The 22,559-nt window shown below is 33.1% G+C and overlaps 1 protein-coding gene across 7 annotated transcripts in view; it reads left to right on the plus strand.

Moving 5' to 3' along the window:
• DROSHA (drosha ribonuclease III) overlaps positions 1–22,559 on the plus strand; it is a 107,967-nt gene that overhangs the window by 75,451 nt on the left and 9,957 nt on the right. For all 7 annotated transcript variants that reach the window (XR_012484366.1, XM_074279068.1, XM_074279070.1 and 4 more), the window contains 6 exons: positions 5,263–5,365; positions 7,438–7,508; positions 11,632–11,676; positions 12,841–12,998; positions 14,134–14,239; positions 22,092–22,233. Coding sequence is in view for 6 of the 7 variants with exons in the window: in XM_074279068.1 (XP_074135169.1) it covers positions 5,263–5,365; positions 7,438–7,508; positions 11,632–11,676; positions 12,841–12,998; positions 14,134–14,239; positions 22,092–22,233 (625 nt within the window). In the remaining variant the exon portion in view is untranslated. The remainder of the gene's footprint in view (positions 1–5,262; positions 5,366–7,437; positions 7,509–11,631; positions 11,677–12,840; positions 12,999–14,133; positions 14,240–22,091; positions 22,234–22,559) is intronic.

Raw genomic sequence — 22,559 nt, forward strand, 5'->3', positions numbered from 1 at the left:
TGCCAAGATATAAATCAGGATGACTGGAGAATAGCGCTGGTTGCAGTAGGAGACCTTGGCCTTTTTAAAGTCTTTAACTGGGGAGCAGCTGGATAACTCAGTTGATAGGAGCACCAAAGCTCAAGTCAGGAGGACTTGTGTCAAATCCAGACTCTGACACAAACATTTTCTGGCTGTGTGACCTTGGGCAAGTCACTTAATCCCATTTGCCCCACCTGAAAAGCAAATAAATAAAGTCTTTAACTGGTCTCAGTTTGCATTTAGTGATTAAGGATAGGTAAGAATGGCAGAGAATGGCCTCCTTTGACTAGTCAAAAAAAAAAAAAAAAAAAAAAAAAAAATATGGGAAAGAAAGAACCTCTGGGTTTTGGGGGGTTTTTTTGGCCAGAAAAGAAACATTTGCTATTTATATTTGCTGTAAGCTTGCTTGAGCTCAACTGATGACCAAGTGGAGTGTGAGACCTATTTACTGATAGCCAATCAATGAGAGTCAGTGATTTGGGCTAAAGGCATGGTTCTCAAGAAAGGGTTCGAATGTGTAAACCCCAAGACATCTTGTGAGGTTTCATTCCTTTGGGCAGAGCACCCACAGATAAAGACCTTAGATTAAGAAGGCCATGGTCTCCAAATGCATTCAGGATCATCTCTACTCATCCTGGGCTATATCTTGCCTCTAGACCCAGATGACTGATGGAGGAAGTAAGGCCAGAGACTTTGCATAGCCCTCCCACATTTAAATTTAATTCACTTGTTTGTCAGGGAATTACCTCCCTCTTGTCTTAGTGATCTTGGAGAACAAAGGACAAACCTGCAATGTTCTTCTTGGTTCCTTTTGTTTTCTATGAGTCTCTGGGAGCAGCTTTCTTTTCAATTCAGTAATTACCACATGAATAGCCAGGGGTTAAAGTCCAAATCCTTTCCTCCTTGCCTGAGGCCTGGGCCAGCTTGCTTGAGGTCTTCCTGAATGTGTCTTGGTTTCTGTTGGGGAAGCAGGAGGACCACCATTACAATCTCTGCCTTCCCTAGTTCTCTCTCTAGCTGAGTTTGTCCAAGCTTATATGCTCTTGTATCATAGGTGTGAATCTTGTAGAACTATATTACGTACTAAGTACATGTACTGAACTACCATTCTCTTTATCAATTCTACTGACTTAGCACCTTGTAAGAATCCTTTGTTTCAAGTTCAGAGTTTTGGCCCATAACATCTCCCACTTTCTTTTGTTTTTAGAACATAGGTGGTCCTCTCCCTGACTTCTCAAAGAGGTGAGAACCTCCAAAAAGGAGGTGATCATGCCTTCTCTGACTCCTCAAAAAAAAGGGTGAAAACACCGTAAAAGGAAGCGATCATACCCTCCCTGACTTCTCAGGAAGGGAGATGAAAACACCAAAGGAAAATGGGAAATCAAATCAGATTAGCAGGTTTCTGAAGGGTCTCATTTTTAAAACAGGTATACATAAGTCCATCAACATGGGATGTATTATACATAATTACATAAAGTAACACAGGCTAGTACTGATGTTACAAATAACGTGAAACAACATGAGAAATTATACATGTCCATAAGTCCTAGAAATAGTCCATTGTCCATTACTTTCTGTGCCAGGAATCCAATAATTCCTGCAAGTTTTGAAGTCCTGCAGTAGTCTTGTCACAATTTTTTATCTCAGGAAAGCCAATTATTCCTGAGGGTTTTGAAGTTCTGTAATAGTCTCATTATCAGCCATGCTCTTTCAGTGTCAGATGTTTCTTAGGTTTTCTTCTTTATGTTTCTCTCTTTTTCTGTCTCTCTCCAGGTGCTCGTTGCCACCCATCTGTAGAAATACAAGCAAACCCTTTCTCCCAAGCAGTTAACCTATCTAGTCCCTTCTATTTACCACTTTCTAGATTTTTCCTCATCACCTGGCAATTACATTGGAGCTGCTCTAACTGGACACTGCCCTTCTGTTGGGCTAAAAAAAGCCTGTATTCTCCTCAATTGTAATCCCTTTCTCCCACCTGATTGCTTTTTTGCTGATTAATGACATCAGAATCCTGAAGTTGTAACCTCAGCTGCCATCATGCCATACCTGTCTTTTGTTTGATATCTTGGAGTTGGGCCCTGCCTCTCATTTCCCTGGGTCAATCTACATTCTGAGGCCCAGTAGAAACCCTTGTGACATTTTGGACAAAGGGTTTTAGGTCTTCTATCACTCTGTCTTCTCACTCTATCTTTTTGTCTACATTGGACTGTCCGATTTTTCCACACTGAAAACATCGATGACTCTCTCTAGAAGTCCCTTGCCAAGAGGGATCCTGTCTTCCCATGTTCATCATAGTCTGGGTTTAATAAGCATTTGTGCCCACTGTCTTATGATCTCTAAAGGAGTACCTTTGTGTAGTCCCCATATAATTCTTCTGCAAACCTTATTAGCATTTTCCTTAGCCAATTGTCTGATCACTATTCTTGTACCTGCATTTTCTCCAATGGTTCTTGTGACACCTGTTTGCAGACATTTCACAAAAGGTTCATTGGGACCATGCTCTATTTTTGTGAAGGCTTCCCCTCCATCTTTTCCTGGAGGGATACCCTTGCTTTTATTGCAGCAGTAGCAATTTGCTCATTCGCTGTCATGGGGTAATAGGTCTGTGCTGAATTGTCTGTGTATTGACCTTCACCTGCTAGTTGGCCAAAAGTGACTTGTATATTGACTCCAGTTTTCTTATTGGGTTGGGCTTGTATCCTGCAAAGTTCACTATACTCCAAGAGCCACAACAAGTTTTGTCCAGGTTTTAAACATGTCCTTGCTATGGATTTCCAATCACTAGGGGTTAAAATTTCATAAGCCAAATTCTCTAGTAACATCTTAACATAAGATGATGTAGCCCCATAAAGAATTCAACCCTTTTTCAAATCCTTAATTTTTTCCAGATCAAAAGTAGTGTATCTTCTCCTTTGTTGACTTGAAGAGTCAAGCTCTTCAATTTCAGGTTATACATTTATTAAATCAAAGATTTATAGATGGTGTTGATTGTGTTACTACTGCCTCTCCCCCTCCTCCTCCTTCCACCCATGAAGGGTTAATTGAGGGGGAAGGATCATGAGATAGGGAATTCCCTGATTGCTTCTGCTGTGAAACACCACACTCAGAATTGTACTTAATTCGTTTCTTGTCCAATTCTTCATCCTTTTCACCTAGTTTATCAATTTCCTCCCCCTCCTGCACTTTCTTCTTTTTCCTTATTCTATAACTTATATAATTTCCTAAAGCCAATTTATTAAATTATATGTACAAAGTGTTTCTTTAGAAATTGAGTCAGGTCCATTATCATTGTAGTATTCAAATAGTTGCTCTTCTGCTAATTTCCACTTGTCTGGATTTAATTCGTTTTCCTTAGAGAACCAAGGTTATATGTACATACTGTTTTTAAAAGTTCAATGATCTGCTCCCAAGTTACAATTAAACCTTGATTTTTTTTATCAGTCTGACCAAGCTTTCAACACATTTTCCTTTCAGTGGAGAAATCTCTTTTCTAAACATTTGTCCCATTTTAGTTGTAATACTACTTTAGCCCTTAACAAAGTTTCCTTGTCTATTTTTGTACTCACCCTAATTTTTGGGTCATAGATGAAGGTTCTTGATCCCACAATCAAGCGCCAAAATGTAATCTTCTTAGTTTGGTTTGTTTTCTTGGGGTCTCTAGGAGCAGCTTTCATTCAGTTCAGTATTCACCACATGAGTAGCCAGGGGTTAAAGTCCAAATCCTTTATTGCCTCCTTGCCTGAGGCCTGGGCCAGCTTTTTTGAGTTCCTCCTGAATATGTCTTAGTTTCTGTAGGAGATGCAGGAGGACCACCACCATGGTCTCTGCCTACCCTAGTTCTCTCTCTAGCTGAGTTTGTCTAAACTTAAATGCTCTCTTATCATAGGTGTGAATCTTGTAGAACTATATTAAGTACTAAGTACTTGTACTGAACTACCATTCTCTTTATCAATTCCATTGACTTAGCACCTTGTAAGAATCCTTTGTTTCAAATTCAGAGTTCTGGCCCATAACACAAATCACCACTTATGTTAGTAAGAGAAGGAGCAGCCCAAAGAGACCCAACTAGAACTGGACAATTGGGCAACACCACTGCTCCTTTCTTCCTTCCTTTCCCTTCTTTCTTTCCTTCTCCTCTCTTTCCCTCTGTTTAATATTTACTGTAAAGAATACCAAGTACCTGCACACATCTTTCTGTATTAAATCAGCATTTAATAATTGTTTATTGAATTTTTATTTTTACATTTAAAAAACAGAAGTTATTAAACAGATTTATTATGTAACTTAGTATTTAAAATAGCTTATAAATTAGTGAAGTGTAGAATTCTAATATTTATTCCTTTCACTTTTCATGGAAAGGTTTGTGCCTTTTGGCCTAATTTTCTTTTTTTTTTTAAATACTACTTTGATTCTGAGGAAAACCAACAATATAGGATTTGGGTTTTACTTTCTATCACGGTCTTTCTAGTGATCTTAAGACAAGTAATCTTATCTATTGGGCCACAGTTTTTTGTTTTGTTTTTTGTTTTTTTCCCACCTGGATAATAAAGTCCTTACTCTATAGCTGATACCATGATGCAAAGAATATTTTGAAGTATTCTAATAGGTACAATCTAACATTGAATACAGCAGTCTCTTTTACTTCAACATAGAGGCCATCAGCAGCACATGCTTGAGAGGAAAAAAGGGAATAAACCTTTTGAATCTTAGATTGATTTTATAGCCTCAGGAATGCTTTAGGGTAAGAATTGGCTAGGATCTTCATGGATTCTGTGTAAAATCTGTTATTTGGGGTTCAGCATATTGTTGTAAAAATAACTGGATCAATTCTTAGCCCATCATGACACAGGGGAAGAAACTCTTGTTAAGGAGTCAAGAGTACATGTTTCAAATATCATCTCTCATATGTATTACCTGTGTGAGCTTGGTTAAAACACTTAACATTTCCAGAGGCCTCTGAGATTTCTTCTAACTCTATGACATCCTAAAGGTTTAAATTCACTCCCAGTAATTGTGATCTATTTTCTGAGGTTCCTGGTTAGATAGGGTTCCCATACTTCTTCTTAGACTTGATAGCTTACATGGGAAAGAGGTTTAGGCTATTCAAAAAGGACCTTATACATTTGTAGCACTCAACTGACTGAAATCATTGTGACATATTTGTGTGAGATTGTTATGATGGATTTTGTTCAGTTTGATTTTTGTATTTGTTCTTATTTTACATCATTTTGTTATTTGTAGAAACTTGAACTGGATCGATTCATGCTTTATGCTCATGGACCTGACCTCTGTCGGGAGTCAGACCTTCGCCATGCTATGGCAAATTGTTTTGAGGCCTTAATAGGTAATATCTCTTATTTACAAGTCAGGTTCTTTCTTGTAAAGTTTTATCATATGAATGAGTACATTTTCAGAAATAAAGTACTTAATTGAATTGAATCCAATTCCATTCAGATATTTATTAAAATGGCTCTAATGATGCAAACATAAAAATGAATTAATATTTTTTTCAAGGAGTTTTCATTTTCTGGGAGTGTAGTGAGGAGAAGAAAGATACAACAGATATGTGAATACAAAGTATAGCCTAAATGATTTTTAAAAAAAGGATTTCAACAACAGGAGTTTGGGAAAGTTTAAAATTCTTAGGTAAGAGATTGGAGGTGGAGGAGTGCATTTGAACATGGAAGACAGTCTGTGCAAAGGGGCAGAAGTAGATATTGGAAGTGATTTGTGGAAAATGGCCAGCAAGCCATTCGACCTGAATAGAAAATATGGAAGGAAACAATAAGAAATAAGACTAGAAAAGTTGTGGAGGACTTTAAAAATTCTCAATCTTTAAAATCTATCTGTCTATCTATCTATCTATCTATCTATCTATAAATATGTGTGTATGTATATATATATATATATATATATATATATATATATATATATATATATATACAGAATAAAATTAGTTTAGTTACAGGAGAACATGAATACTAAATAGTGGTTTAATGCTTTCAAATTATTAATGCTAAAATGGATAGGAAAATTATGAAATATTTAAATAAATTTATCTTTTGAAGAATGCATTAAATGAAAAATTAGGCAATTATTAGGTAAATATTAAGTGTATATGACCATATTACAAAGGTTTTGGTACTTATATCCTCATTTTCACTTGCTTCCTTGGAAAAAATTAATAGATATTTGACAGTATATTTTTCTGTTATAATACTCCTCAGATGCCTGATAGTAGCATGACAAGGACTGTATCTTCTAAAGACATTGCCAGCTTGAACAGAACTGCCATTTTGAGCTTTTAGTGAGAAAGCTGGAAAAGCTTCAGATTTATAAACTTGGTAACAAACTCTGAGGTCTAGTGTAGCTAAATTAGAAAAAACATCACCCAAAAGGGTAACCACTAGATATGAATTTTTTTTCAATTATAACAACTCATAAAGAATATTCTTTAAAACATTTTAAACCACAAAAGAGTTTTCGATCATTGGTCAGTACCACTAGATACAATTTTTTTTTTCAATTATAACAACTTATAAAGACTATTCTTTAAAATATTAACTTTTAAAGCACAAAAGATTTTTTGATCATTGGTCAGTAGAGAGGGTACCCACACGAATTAAATCACAAATCTTTGAAGTAAGAGATAAGTTTTCTAGAAGTAGTAGTAGTAATTACTTCAGTTCTGTTTAATATTTAGAGTACATACTTTGCTTAATACTTAACTGTATTGATATAAACTCCTACACTTATTTGAGTTTATCATCCAATTTACATTGAACAGTAGAATCATGCCTCTCATCCCAGGCTCATATTCCTCAGTTTCTAATCTTTCATCTGAATAGCTTTCAAACTAAAAATTTAAACAAAAACTTTTTGCTTTGCCTTAGACACCTACTATGAAAGTCATTGTATCCTTAATCAACTTCAATTTTCCTCCTCTACAAAATGGGAATAATGATAGCATCTACCTCACAGTGTTGTTGTGAGGATTGAAATCAGATAATGGATATAAGGTGCATTGCAAATATAAGTATTGCATACAATTTATCATTATTATGACATTAGTTGTAATATATTTCAATGTATTTGCTATAGCTTTTGCTTTTTTAAAATATTCAATCTTGTTTGCTTTATCTTAGATGCATACATTTTTTTCTAAAGTTTACATTAAAACGAGAAGCAAAAGGCCATGTTTTTAAAGCTCATGCTCTTTTAATTCCTTTTACATGATTCAAATACAACATCACTTCATGAAATTTTGTGCTTCCATCTTAAAGGAAAATTTTATTTTGTGTTTAACTCAGTTTTATAGTATAAAATATTACTAAATTAGAAAAAAAAAACTTAAAGGGATTTGTAATTTTTACTGAATTAATACAATTCTTTTTACATATTGTTCCTGTCATGTAGGAGCTGTTTACTTAGAAGGAAGCCTTGAAGAAGCTAAGCAGTTATTTGGGCGTTTACTTTTTAATGACAAGGTATTAAACTTAAATAATTTGGCTTTCTTCTTTCTTCCTAATTATTTCTCTTTATAAGTTTTTAATTTCAGTAAAACTTGATATATTTTAGTGAGAAATGGGATAAATTTCTTAATATACATTTAGTTTTTTGAGGTAATTGGGGTTAAGTGAGGTTCCCAGAGTCACACAGCTAGGAACTGTTAAGTGTTTGATATCAGATTTGAACTCAGGTCCTTCTTGACTTCAGGGCTGGTCCTCTATGTACTGTGCCACCTAGCTGCCCCATTTAATATAAAATGAAAGGATATCAAATCATTCTGATTTTTCTATAAATCTTTTAAGTTTTAAACACTGAATCTTTTGGGAGACCTTATTAAAGGTAATAATTTTGTAATGTAAAATTTCATTGCTTTGCATGACAAGACTAAGAATTTTTTCTTAGAAAATTTTAGTTTTGAAACATTTACTAGATTCTAAAGTAGTTCTTGTGAGCAAATTATTATATTTGGAAGTTTTATATTGCTAGAGATCTTTAATCGTTGATATAAGTGATTTCTATAATCAGAGAGAATAATTAATGTGACATTTAAAGAAAGAGTTAAGATGTACTTCAGATTGAAATAAGTTAGCATAATTTATTGTAATGGTCTTCATAGAACAATAAGAAAATATGTACTAGGCCTGTGTTCTCAACCTTAAAAGGCCCTTTATGTTTATTGATGTTACTTCCCAAAATATGAGAGTAGTATAAAAAAATATCTTGGGCTTTTAAACATATATATTTTTCCTTCTTCTGCTCCTCCCAAGATCTGTATAGTAGTTCATACATTTTATACTTTAGGAAACATTCTGAAGGAAATACACATCTTCCTACATGAATAAACAGACATTTTTATTTATGTCTATATTTTGTAGAAAAAAACTATTTTATGACTTTCTTCAATCTTGAAACTTTTTTTTATTAATATTAGTTATCATGCTATACTTTTGATTGACTTCAGTTTCCAAAGGTCTTACTTGCAGCTTTATACATGTAGTTACTGAAGACCAGGTGTTTTGTTGTTGTTGTAGTTTTTTTTTTTCCAAGCGCAGGTCTTTTGTGAAACTCAACAGAGCCCAGGTGTTTAGAGGTATATTGCATGCTTGCTTTTTGTGACATTCAGGTTCAGTTGGTCATTCTTCTTTTGGTATCTGTGACACTTCACTGTCACTCTTAACATCCTCCTCTGTGACTGTTCTCTACTGCTTCATCTCTGGTGATCTTTATGATTCCCCCTTTTTAAATATTTATTTAAAGGGCATTTACTCCTGTTGCTATCACTGTTACATGATATCTGTCTCCAGCCTAGTCTTTTTCCCATGCTTCATATTTATGCTTCTGTCTTTCTGTCTTGCCAACATTTCATATTAACACCTACACTTTTAATTAACTTTTCTCTACAGAAAAAAAAAATGGTTCTCTCCCTTTTAATTTTTCATTTCTTTCAGTGGCACAACCATCCTCATAGTCACTGAAACGTTAGCCATTTTTGGTAAATCCATCTATTTTTCTTACTTCCTATATCTAACCAGTTCTCAAATCTTTTTGTTATTCTTACCTCCACAGTATCTTACATTCATCCCTTATGGTCTATATTCAATGTAGTTACTTTCTTAACCTAGACTTATTTCAATAATCTTAGAACTACTCTTCATTTCTTCTGTATTAATCTTTCATATTGCTAAAGTAAGAGTCCAACATTGCTCTTTTGATTCCCTTCCTCAGAATTGTTCAGTGACTCCCATTACCTAATTCCTTTGCCTGGAATTAGGCACCTTCCATAATCTATCCTCATCTCTAAAATTTAGAAAGAAATATTCTTTAAATATCCTATATACTAGAAAAGCTATTCTCCTGTTGCTTCTTAATTTCATTTTCTTCAGTTTTACTCATATTCCATTTCTTCAATAAAATGTTTTCTGTCTTTCTTACCCTCTTCTTTTTACTCCTCTTGCCTGTCAAAAGTAATCATTACTATGAACTCTAATCTTATACTTTTAGTGCCTCTCCACTTTCACTTTCACATTATAGTTATTTGTGTACACACATTTTATCTCCTATTACTTATTTTTCGTGATTTCCATGGAAGCCAGGATTATTTCTTATTCTTGTCTTTGTCTTACACAGTGCCAGCCCACTGTTGTGCATGTATATATTCTTCAATTATTAGTTTAGATAAAGTGTTATACTATTTCAAAGAAGAAAATAAATGTAGACCAAAGTAATGGTCTGTTTAATTAACAATAGTAATAATATTGATATCATGAGCCTTGAAGGAAGGTGGAAAGAAGACTTTCTAGGTCAGAACAGCAGCATGAGGAAAAAAGTACAGGAAACAGACAAAAGTGTTTTGGGAAGTGAAATGAATTCATATTGGGGGGGGGAATTAGAAATAAATTGTGTAATATTCATCTAGGTAATAGGACCTATTTGGAACTAAATAAAGTTTTTGAGCAAAGGAGGAATCTGACAAGTATCATTTTTAAAGTTTTAATCAGCTGAAAGTATACAGATTAGAATGAAGAGAATAGAAACATAGAAGCAAGTTAGATGGGTGTTGAAGTCATCCAGCTGTAAAATATTAAAGGCTTAGATTATTTATGGTGGTGACAGTAGAATTAGAATGAAAGAGCAGGTTCAAAAATGTCATTAAGGGATTCTTTTATGAGGAACATTTCCTTGAAGCAGGAGATTTAAAGAAAATAGGGCACAATCCCTTACTTATAATGGTGGAATAAGATCTTATAATATCATACAGATATGTATGATACAAGATAAAATGTGTTCATAAAAGGTAATTCTAAACAAAGTACTATTAAAAATATTAAGAGTAGGATCCAAGGGTGAAATTAAGTCAGACTTCTTGGAAAAAGTGGTTTCTGATCTGGACTTTTACTTTAAATAAGTTGTGGAGTACATTCCAGAAATGGAAGATGACCTATTAAAGAGCACAGAAAAGGGAGAGAGCAAAATGTGCTCTTGGAATAGCTAGAGGTCTAGTTTAGTGGTGTGTTTTATCGATATGACAAATAATATCAACTAAGGTTGGAAAGTGGATTAGAATTGTACTCTGAAATGATAGCTTAGTTTGTCTTTTATATAACCTCAAGATAGAGGCAAACTGTTGAAAATATTTTCTCTATATTAATGTTTTTGACAACTATAAGAAAGTTTAAGTATCAGTCAAAAGACTATAGATTGATTGAGAAGAAACAATTTCTCTTGAAAAAGTATTCATATAGAGTATCTGTAGATTCTGATTACCTAAGTATGAGACTTATACACTCAATTTTGAGAATTCTCAAACTCATAAAAATGGCATAATTGAAAGGGACCTCAGAAGCCATTTAAATCAATGCATCTCTGAATAAGATCCCCCAACAAAAGTCATTCTAACCTTTGCTTAAAGAACTTTTGAAAGGGGAATCGCTACCTCCCAAGTTGGATCATTTTACTTTTTTAGGGCTAACCACTTGTTAGGAAGTTATTCTTTACCTCAAGCCTAAATCTACCTCCCTTTGATTTCCATCCATTACTCCTGATTCAGCTCTGTGGGATCAGGGAGAACTAGTTGATCCCCCTCTTCAACATTTTTTGGGCATCACATCTTATCCAAAATCTTCCTTTCTGAACAAGAGATCAGTTTATACAGTGCTTAATTGCAAAGCCTTTTTCCATTCCTCCAACTTAACAATACCCTGTTTCAAATGGTTTCTAAAATTGTGAATGAGTTCTGCAAATACAAAAAGGTTTGAAGTGCTTTATTAGAATTGTCTGTAACTTTTAAGTTTTCTACATAATATATGTTAGAAAAATATTTTCTTTTTTAGGAGCTTAAGCAATGAGATTAACTTTATATATTGTAGAGGGCTTTTTGACTTTTTTTTTTATTGTTTTTGTTTTTTTTGACAAAATAATTGGAGACATTAAAGACTGTTTTAAGTTAGTAAATATACTTTTAACATAATTAGTTTGCCAGCACTATTTTGAATTTGCAATAATCACAGTCAGCATCTAAAATAATTCAGAGTGATGTTTTATTTATTATTCTGAAATATATTAAATTAATCTTTTGAACATTAAAAATATCTCAATTTTTAGGACCTCCGAGAAGTATGGCTTAATTATCCACTACACCCACTCCAAGTAAGTAATTATTTAGCTTCATTTAGTGGTTTTGCTTTGTTTTAGAGTTTTTGACACTTTTGGTCTTTAGATTCTCTTAAAGATTTTATGAAATTCATTTGTCATGGAAATTGAGTAATAAATAAAATGATGCTAAATATCACCTAGTCTGTCTTTTTCTACGCTTCATAAAACAATTAGAGTTTTTGTGTAGAAGAATTTGCCTGCTATAAAGAATAAGAAAATAACAAAAATATGTTTTATGGAAAAATAAGTAAATCAAATTTCAGATTTTTAAGCTAAATTAATTTTAAGATTCCTGGTTGGTTTGATTTTTTTTTTTTTTTTTTCTTTCAAGCACTCTGGATTAATAGTTATTATTGTATAACTTCTCACAGAACTGGAGCTCCTGTTCATATTGCATACACAGACATACATAGGATTTGTAATAACTATCTTGAAAAATTTGAAAAACATTTCATTAATAAATAATGACTTAAAGCCACCATGAGATGTATTAGGCACAAATTTGAATCTTGATTTTAATTTTTATATTTCTTCATCCGAGGATAAAGATTCACTGTTAGAATTGATTTCTATTTGAATAGAAGATGTTAATATTCTTTGGAGTGAGATGGGTCTGTTAGTATGTCAGAGTTGGAAGAAGTTTTAGAGATTTTTTGGTCATACTTCTTCATTTTATAGATGAAAACACTGAGGCCTGGAGTAGTTAAGTGACCTAGAGCAGTTACTAAAGACAATTTATTTGGTCTCTTCCTGCTGTTCTTGGATCAATGTATTGATGCAATTATCCATCTTACTTACTCTGAAGGGCCACAACAACACATAATTGTTGTAAAATATTTGATTTTATAATGTCATAAGGGATTAGAAAATACTATTATAGAACCTTTTGTAAATATTAAATCTGTTTATTCTTATTAAATCAGGTTTGAGGAATAGTAAGGAAGAATTTTTTTAGAAATTTAGATTTCAAATATTTCTGCTTGATTTACACATGCAAATTATTCTAAAAGAAGATTTTGTTTGATTTTTTTGGAACCAGTAAGGACAATTAAATTGCAAATAAAACACTTTAATATTTTGAAATGTATATAATACATCTTGGGTTTTTTTGTTTGTTTTTTTTTTTGTTTGTTTTGTTTGTTTGTTTTTTTCCTGAAGCTACAAGAGCCAAATACTGATCGACAACTTATTGAAACCTCTCCAGTATTACAGAAACTTACAGAGTTTGAAGAAGCTATTGGAGTCATTTTTACACATGTTCGACTTTTGGCACGAGCGTTTACATTGAGAACAGTGGGATTTAATCATTTGACTTTGTAAGTTGAGTAGCATTAGCAGGCCTATTTAGGTAATACAGATTTTGGTCTTTACCATATGAATAAATTGGCAACTACACTGTAGGCTTAGTGAGCAGTCTCAGACTGTTACTATCTAAATGTCCTATCTGACGGTCACTTTGTTTTCTGATCTATTTATTTAGAGTAAAAGGATAGGACTTCTCTGAAATTTCATAACAAGCTAATCAGTATATAGCCATCAGAATTCCAAATATTTTAAGTTAATAGCCAATTTTTGGATTGCTTTTTAAAATTATATGTATATTTCTCCCTTCAAAGTATGAAATTTATTTGTTTTAATGGATTTTTTCTATTAACTTTGAAGTAGAGTGTGGATTTTTAAACAATTTTCTCATGAATTGACTAAGAATTAAATAAATCTTAATTACTGTTAGTCTTGTCTTTGACACCAAATTTTCATTTGATTCTCGCATATTTCTCAGATATCAGATATCACCATCTCTAATTGAGGGATTCTTTTTTTTTTTTTTTTTCCCTGAGGCTAGGGTTAAGTGACTTGCCCAGGGTCACACAGCTAGGAAGTGTTAAGTGTCTGACACCAGATTTGAACTCGGGTCCTCCTGAATTCAGGGCTGGTGCTCTATCCACTGCGCCATCTAGCTGCCCCCTAATTGAGGGATTCTTAACCTGGGATCTGTATAGTTATGTGCATTGTTTTTAATTACTGAATTTCATTAAAACTGACTTCTTTTATAGTCTCAAGAATCCTTTTTTTTTTTTTTTAAATTCCTTAAAAAAATTATTCTCAACAAGGGTCCACAATCTCCAGATTGGCAGCAAGGGATCAGTTACACAAAAAATGTTAAGAACCTTGTTCTAGCTATATTTTTTTAGATCTATATTTTAGAATTTACTTAAATTTTAAAATAATTTTTTTTCTAAGTTTCTTTCCAATTGTTAGCTGTTACTCAGCAAACACAGAGTTGAGTCTCTTTTCAATTAGGAGATGCTAGAATATTATTTTTTAAATTAACAATTATTGATTTATGCTTCAGAATAAATCTGGTACATTTATTCTCTTTAATGATCTTTTTTCTTGCTTTATTTTCCCTGAGATCTTATTGATCTTTTGGTATGATATTTCATTTTTCAGAGGCCATAATCAGAGAATGGAATTTTTGGGTGACTCCATAATGCAGTTGGTAGCTACAGAATATTTATTCATTCATTTTCCTGATCATCATGAAGGTCATTTAACGGTGAGTTTGTTGATAAATCATTCCTAACAGGCAACTATGGAACAGAAAATAAGATTTAAGAAAATATTTAATGACATATTCTGCATATGATTGATAGCTTCACTATTAGCTACAGTTAACTTCTAATAAGGTTCTAATCATTTTAATATGTAAATTGTTCACTTGACAATTAAAACTTATTTTTAATGCAATAAAATGTTTCTCTGATTTTTTTGTTTTTAGGAATCATGAGATGTTTCAGTAATGTTAAATCAAATCAATAAGCATTTATTAAATACTTTGGTGTGCCAGGGATGGTGTTAAGTGCTGGGAATACAAGTAAAGGCAGAAAGAAAGATACTTCCTTCTCCCAGGGAGTTTATATTCTAATGGGGAAAGCCAAACATAGAAGGCAAGGGAGGTTGGATTAGGAAAACAAGTGAGTTTGATAGAGAGACCTGAAGAGTAAGAGAGAAATGATTTGCCTTATTCTCTATGGGAGCTTTCCTTAAAATGCAGGTCCTGGAGGAATCACAATCAAAGGAAGAGACTGCAAGAGTAGAATGTTATTTTAGCGAAAGAAGTCAAGTAAGGTTAAGGTGGCTTTTCTGGCATTGTAGAGAAATGAGCAGGGGTAGCTAGATAGTGCAGTGGACAGAACACTGGCTCTCAAGTCAGGAGGACCTGAGTTAAAATATGACACCACATGTTTAATTAACAATTCTTTATAGTTGTGTGACCTTGGACAAGTCACTTAACGTCAACTGCTTCAGCAAACAAACAAAAAAATGGAGTTAAACCTAGAGAGGACTGATGAACCAAGATGTAGCCAGTTGTACCTTAGCAAAACATGTATGAAATATAATTTGGGCTTTCATTTTTAATTTAGTACTCTTTTAAGATCCTTACTGAAATGATAGCACATCTGACAAAGCAGCAAGAAGAAAACATGATGGAGCACTTCAAGATATTTTTTTTCCTTGATTTCTGGACAAATCAATATTGGGAATTGTCATTAAATTTTTTAATGAATTGGGTTTAGTTAAATAAGAAACTGTCTTCTTTCTAAACTAATTTTCAATACTTGTAAACATCAGGTTACTTTTTTACAAGTTAGATGATATCTCCTTTCAAAGTTTTCGTAATGTTTACAGTAAGTAAAAAAAATCAATTTTAGGTTATAGTCCCATCAGACAGAATTTGATGGTATATGATTGATCTGAGAAAGAAATGGATTTAGGGAACAAGGTACTTTTAATTAAGTGATTATTAATCATGAAGTTCCTTACCTTTTGCTGTTCCAAATGAACTTTTTAATTTTTTTCTAAGTGAAAAAAGTTTTTAAATAATTTAAGTGGGATGACATTGAATAGATTACTTAAGATAAATTTGTCATTTTAAAGTTTTTATTAACTTTACCTATCTGTGAACAATCAATATTACTTCAATTATTTATATCTGAATTTATTTGTATAAAAATGTTTTATGTTTGTGCACATACAGTCTTTTTAGGCCTCATTTATATGAGATAATTATTCCTTTTTATTTCTTCCTGCACAGGTTTTTTTTGTTTTTAAAATTACTCCATAATATTCAGCTTAGTCCATGACTTTCTTTCAAACTACCCTGATGACAGTCATAAGAATACTAATATTTTCACATATATGAAATAAACAATTTGATCTTATTGAGTCCCTTATAAGTGGTCTTTACTGGGTAAATTACTCCTGGTCATAACCTTAGCTTTTTTGTTCTTTGAAGTATGTGTTTGGGGCAGCGAGGTGGTGCAGTGGATAGAGCACCAGCCCTGAATTCAGGAGGACCCGAGTTCAAATCTGGTCTCAGACACTTAACACTTCCTAGCTGTGTGACCCTGGGCAAGTCACTTAACCTCAGCCTCAGAAAAGAAAAGGGGAAAAAAAAAAAAGAAATATATGTTTTAAGACCTATGGTCCTTCAGTGTAAATAGCTGCTAAGTCTTGTATAATCCCTATTAGAGCTCCATGATTTTTAGATTTTTTTTTTTTTTTTCCATTTTGCTTCCAATATTTTCTTCTTAACCTGGTAACTTTGAAACTTCTCTGTGATATTCCTTTAAGTTTTCCTCCCAAGATCTCTTTCAGGTGGTGATAGGTAGATATCGTTTTGGTTCAAATGCCCCCCTGCATTGCTTCAGTTTTCCTAACTATAAAATCAGGGGACTTAAGTTAAATGATAGATTAATTCTTTCTTAGTTCCAAACTTAAAAATTACAACTGCAATTTCTCGTTTTATACTATGTTAGTCTTTGGTAGATTCAATTTTCGTTTCTCTTTGGCAGCAGAATTTACAAAGAAATGAAGGGAAGAATACCACTATTTTCTTAATTAATTAGAGAGAAAGAGTGGGAGAGATGACAGTGTAGGAGAAAAATGTTTCTGTATTCTTTTACTTAAAATTTATAGTTTGAAATATTTGAGGTGCTCTCTTAAGTCTATCATAACTGTTTCCTGTTTCTTTGCCTACACTAGTCCTATATAGTTCCAGTCTCCACTCCTTTCAGTTTCCCTTTCTTTTTCAAAAAGGAGATTGATAGTTCTTCATTAAAAAAATAAAGCTAGCTTTGTGACACATACCCATAATCCCAGCTATTGAGGAGGTTTAAGCTGATGGTTCTTTTGAACTCAGGAATTCTGAATTTCAGTTGACTAAGCTATTCAGATGTCCACACTAAATATAGTTAATATAATGAGCCCCTGGGGAGTGGAAGACCATTTGGTTACTGAATGAGGGGGGCACATTGTACCAAAGCTTTTATGCTGATCATAATGGGATAAAGCCTGTGAGTAGCCCTTATACTTCCCAGACTGGACATGATTTAAAACAAAACAAAACAAAACAAAAAAAAACACCCAGCCCTTTAGAGAGAGAAAAGGTGGGGCAAGATATCACAGGTTATAAAGAATCGGCTGGCACATAGTTAAATCTTCCTGATTTAATCAGGAGAATTGAAGAAACTGAAAAAATGAAAGGCTTGGAAACCGTAGGCTGTTTTTTACAGTGTTAATATGTTTAGCATAAATACTTTGGTTAATTTTGTTCAAAGATAGCTCTAATACTTAATCTGGAGAGATCATGATGGAAGGGATAAAATAGGAGCTTTATTTAAAGTTGGGAAGACATAATTTTTATATTTCCTCAGATACTCAGTAGCTCTGAGGCAAACCAAAATTTTTTCCTGAGTCTGTTTCTTCATCTGCAGAACAGGTGAGGAAATGGCTTCTACAATATAGCTCGATACCTGTTCTACAATTTATGATCACACAATTTGGTCTAGGCCCTCAATTTTCAAATTCTATCTAGGAGAGTATTAATAAGCATCAGAATGAAGCTATAGCATTGTATATCTAGAGCTGGAAAGAATCTCAAAGGTCATTTGGTCTAACCTCATAGATGTGAAGTGCTTTGTAAAAACTTAAAAGTCTTGCATAAATTTCAATTTTTATTAGTATTCTTATCATTCTTATTCCCCAAAAAGAATGTATTTGGTATAATTAGAACAGTATTTGCATATGAAAATCTACCCTCAATTAACAATCTTAACTACTGTCTAACATATTTTCCAAACTTTTCAGTAACTTCAGTATTCTATTCCTTTTGATTAAATTGGGATCTTAATAATATCAGTTTCTGGAGATGAAATATACTACTCTCCTATCATGCTATTTTGCTGGTTTTGCTCTCTCTTTGCTAAGTAAAAAGATTTATTTTGAAGTGAAATATTTCTGGATGTTCCTATCTCCTTCTCACTTGATTTTTGGGACCAATCATTGAGTTTTGAGAGAAGTGATTTATATGCTCTTTGATATATTCTTTTGTTTTAAACAAGATCTTTCTAAAACTCTCCCTCTCCTCTGTATACATTGCAACCTGATTGCTCAAGAACCCTCTGAATTGAAGTTGAGAGGTAGTTGGAATGTTAAAATAAATGTATTTCTTATCAATGTAAACTTATTCCTAGATACAGGATCACATGACCTAAGATCTAGAAAGGGACCAGAGAGATCATCTAGCTAATTTCATTTTACAGGTGAAGAAGAAGAGGCCCTAAGAGATAAAATTATTCTGCTTAGGTTTATGCAGATGGTAAGGTTCAACTGATAACTAAAAATCAAGTGCTCTTTCCCATACTTTTAAAACTACATCTCTAAAAAATATAGTATAGATGTCTATGAAAAATATAGTTATTAATAAGTAGTTCCATTATTTTTTTTAGCTGGTTTCCCAAACTTCTGCCTAGCTTTGTAAGGTGATATCTATCAAGTTTTTCTTAGGTTCATCTAATTCAGAGGTTTTTAATGTAGGGTCCATGGATCCCTGTAAATAAATTTTAGAGAATCTGAATGTTTTGTATGTTGAGGGGGTGTGGGTAGAGGTGGGAGACTTAAATTTTTATTTTCACTACTAATTGAAATTTAGCATCACCTTCAGTTAGTTAAATCCATTCTAAGTAGTTCATAAGCTTTACCAGATTGTCAAAATAAATGCATGATACAAAAAAAAGATTTATGATTTTTTAATTATGATCTAATTTCTGATCAGGCCTGCTAAACTTTATATATCTTTCTACTTTTTTCTCAAGAATAATAAAACCTAGACTTTATATAGCATTTTCATGTTTGCAAAATAGTTGATAACTAGTCTTTCATTTTATTGGGTGAGTTGTATGCTATTTTATTTGGCTCCTATTGTCAGAGATTAAGTGGCATGCTCAGGGTTACAAAACTCATCTGGGGCCAGATAAAAGCTCAGGTCTTCCTGACCTTAAGTCCTGATTTCTTTCCATTTAGCCTGTTAGATGATGGTCTATTTTATTTTACTAGTTAGCCATGTAAAGTTTTTATTCAAATACCTTATGTTTTTTGAAATGTAAAACATTTATCTTGTAATTCTATTTTTTTTAATCTTTAAGGTTTCATGACTTTTTTTTTTTTAAACAGTTAATTTTATAGTCTGTATAGAAGAAAGTTGTCAATTAGGTGTAGATGGGAAGAGATCCAGCAGAATATTTATTGTAGCTCTTGTGTCTACAATAGAATGTAAAGGGACTCAAGGAGGCTAAAAGGGAGATTTGGCTTAAATTCATAGTACTGAATATGTATTAGATAAAATAAAATGGGGGTGGGTAAAAGGAGAAGACATCACTAACATGGCATCACAGGCAAACTAACCATAGAACTAAAAAGGAAAAATGAGCATTTTAGAAAGGAGGCATTGTAGTGACTATACAAAGTAAAGAAAAAGCAAATGCCAAAATAATATTGTTACAAGAAACTCAAAAGGTTCATAGGAGAATTAAAAGAAGCAAACAATAAGTTAGTGAAATTAAAGTTCAGAAAAATTTTTAAATGAGCATAGATGGCTTAGAACACATATCAGCTAATAGCTTACTTGAACAATAGCTACTCCAAAAATCAGTGGAAGAGTTGGAACTTAAAAATAAAAAGATGGGGCAAAATCAAAATGCAAGATTTAAAGGATGAGTTCTGTGCAATCTAGGGTGATTGACTGGAGATAAAATCATGATCCTCAGATTACATCTGTGAAATTTTTTTTTTAAGTCATCATAAAATAAAAGTCTGAAATGGCTTAACTTCTGGAAATAATACAAGAAAAAAGCCCACAAATATTTGAAACAAAAAGCAAGTCTATTTGAAATATATGCCTTAGGATGCCAGAGAAAGAAAAGTTTAACAGTACATGATAGTAAATGGAACTGGAAGAAGTTCCTGGCTCTCACTGCATCAAGACAGTCCCTTCTCTTTCCTAATTGATTCCCTTCCCCACTTTCCACAAAAACTGTTCCAAATTCTAGAGTAGCTAGAGGATGAATCACTTTCCAGCAAAGGAGTTTGAAAGCTGTTCTGATTGCTAAGAGGACCAGAAACAGTGTTATAACAACTCAGAAAAGATGGTCCATAGTGTCAAAATGAAGAGAAGTCAGGAAATGTAAGGACTGAAGATAATCAAATTTGGAGGAAGGAGAGGAAAGGAGAAAAAGGCAAACTCACATTGTGTGTGTGTGTGTGTGTGTGTGTGTGTGTGTGTGTGTGTTTTATCTGTAGTAGACACATAGTCCACTGTTTCCTTCAATTTTTTCATCTGTCAGAGAGGGATAATAGCATTTAACCTTCCCAGATTGTTGCAAGAAATAATAAGATAATTTATGAAGTGCTTAGCATATTGCCTAGTATTTTAGTAAGTACTATATAAAATTTAGCTATTCTTATCATTATTCAAATCTTCATGCCTCCTCTTCCACTCAGCTGAGAATGTTTCCTCTTTACTGAAAAACAATTGAATCCATATACTGTGTACTTTCACTTCTCTAAAGCTTTTCACATTTTCTGCTGTCTTTCTTATTTATAGTCTCTAAAAATGAGGTGGCCCCTTCTCTTTACTAAGGGCATGCCTTTTGCATGTGGCTTTGATTCTATCCCCTCCCATTTTTTTTCTAGCAGATTATCCTGAGTTCCTCAGTGTCTTCCTTTATAACTGGTTCCTTCTCTACTACTTGCAAAATATCCAAGGCATTGTTGTCTTTTAATAAACCTTACCATCCCTTCTAATTATCACCTAACATCTCCCCTACTTCCCTACTTTCTCAGCCAGTCTTCTAAAAAAAAAAAAAATTCTATTTATAGTTGTTGCTTCAACAACTAATCATACCATATGTATAATATGTGAGTCTGCCTTTCTCCCACTTCCTCTCCTTCCTCCAAATTTTATGATTTTCAATCCTACTTTGTGACTTCTTTTAATACTATTGACCATCCTTTCTGAATTGTCATAACATCACTGTTTCTGGTCTCCCTACTTGTCAGAACAGCCTTCAGACCTCTTTGCTGAAAAGTAATTCATATACTTCTCACTCCCTTTTTAAGTACCCAAAACATTATCTTGGGCCCTCTTCCCTCTCAACTCTTTTCATTACCTTAGCAACTCCCATATGTTTCATTATTATTTCATCTAGTTGACTTTTATATCCATTCTGATGAGTCTCTCTCGAGCTCTAGCCCTGAATCAGTGTCTACCTATTAGACATTTCAAACTAGATGTCCTGCATACCTCTCAAACTCAGCAAACAATTTATTACTTTTTCCTTGACACCCTACTTCAGTTCCCTTTTTCTGTTAAAGGTATCAGCAATCTTTTAATTCTCCCAAGTTCATGATGTCTGCATACTGTAGCATCATACTACAACTCAGTCTTCCCTACTTTAATAGTTTCCAGATCTTTCTATCTCCATAGATAGAACTCTCACAAGCTATTCCTTCTCACTACTTAACATAGCAAACCACTTTAGAAGACCATATCCTCATTTGTTACTTCTTAGGTAACATTGTTAATTGTTCTTCCTACCTCAAGTTCCTCCCTTTAGGAATTCTCTTAAGGTCTTCTCCACTGAAATCTTGGCAGAATGTTTTAACTAAGTTTGCATCATCTTAAGAATGAAAGACAGTCAAATTCAAGTTTTCAGTACCATTACTTACTGTTGTAACTAAATCTTAAAAATAAAACATGTTCTAACTATTGTTACTAAAACTTGATAAATGATTCCATTTCACACAGTGATGATAAAAAGAATTTATTAATCTACAGAAGTAGAATAAAATGAAGTTTTAAACATGTTAAGATAGATGTAGGGATGCTGAGCTAATAATTAGAAGGACATCGGGGGTGTTAAGGATACGTCTGAAGACAGTATTATGTTAATAAAAACAACCATAAAAGCCTGTGCTGAGTGGAATCAGTATAACAATAAGAAGACAGACTTAAAGGAAAAAGAAGAAATAATTCTGTCCATTAAAATTGTTTTTATCTTTTGGACCAGCTGTTACGAAGCTCTTTGGTGAACAACAGAACACAAGCAAAAGTAGCAGAAGAGTTGGGCATGCAGGAATATGCCATCACCAATGACAAGACCAAGAGACCTGTGGCACTACGTACTAAGACCTTGGCTGATCTTTTGGAATGTAAGTTCCCTTAGAATGAAACCTTTCACCTAACTTTTGTTTTTTAGATTGAAAAGGTTAAATGTGATGAAAGCTATAATCCATTTTTAGGGTGATAATGGCTAAAAATAGTGTTTATTATGTTTTTCCCCTAGAGTTTCTTAAAAAAGAGAGAATAATTTGGAATTATAAGTTTGCTAATTTTTCATGTTATAATTTCAATTTTGTTTTCTTTTTAGATTTATTCACTTTTATATAAAGTTGGGTGAGAAAATAAAGAGATTTAAAATTCTAAAGCAATCTTTTTGCACTGAAGAATCACGACTTGTCTTCTCATTATAGGATAC

Source organism: Sminthopsis crassicaudata, chromosome 1, assembly GCF_048593235.1.
Source record: "Sminthopsis crassicaudata isolate SCR6 chromosome 1, ASM4859323v1, whole genome shotgun sequence".
Taxonomy (NCBI): Eukaryota; Metazoa; Chordata; class Mammalia; order Dasyuromorphia; family Dasyuridae; genus Sminthopsis; species Sminthopsis crassicaudata.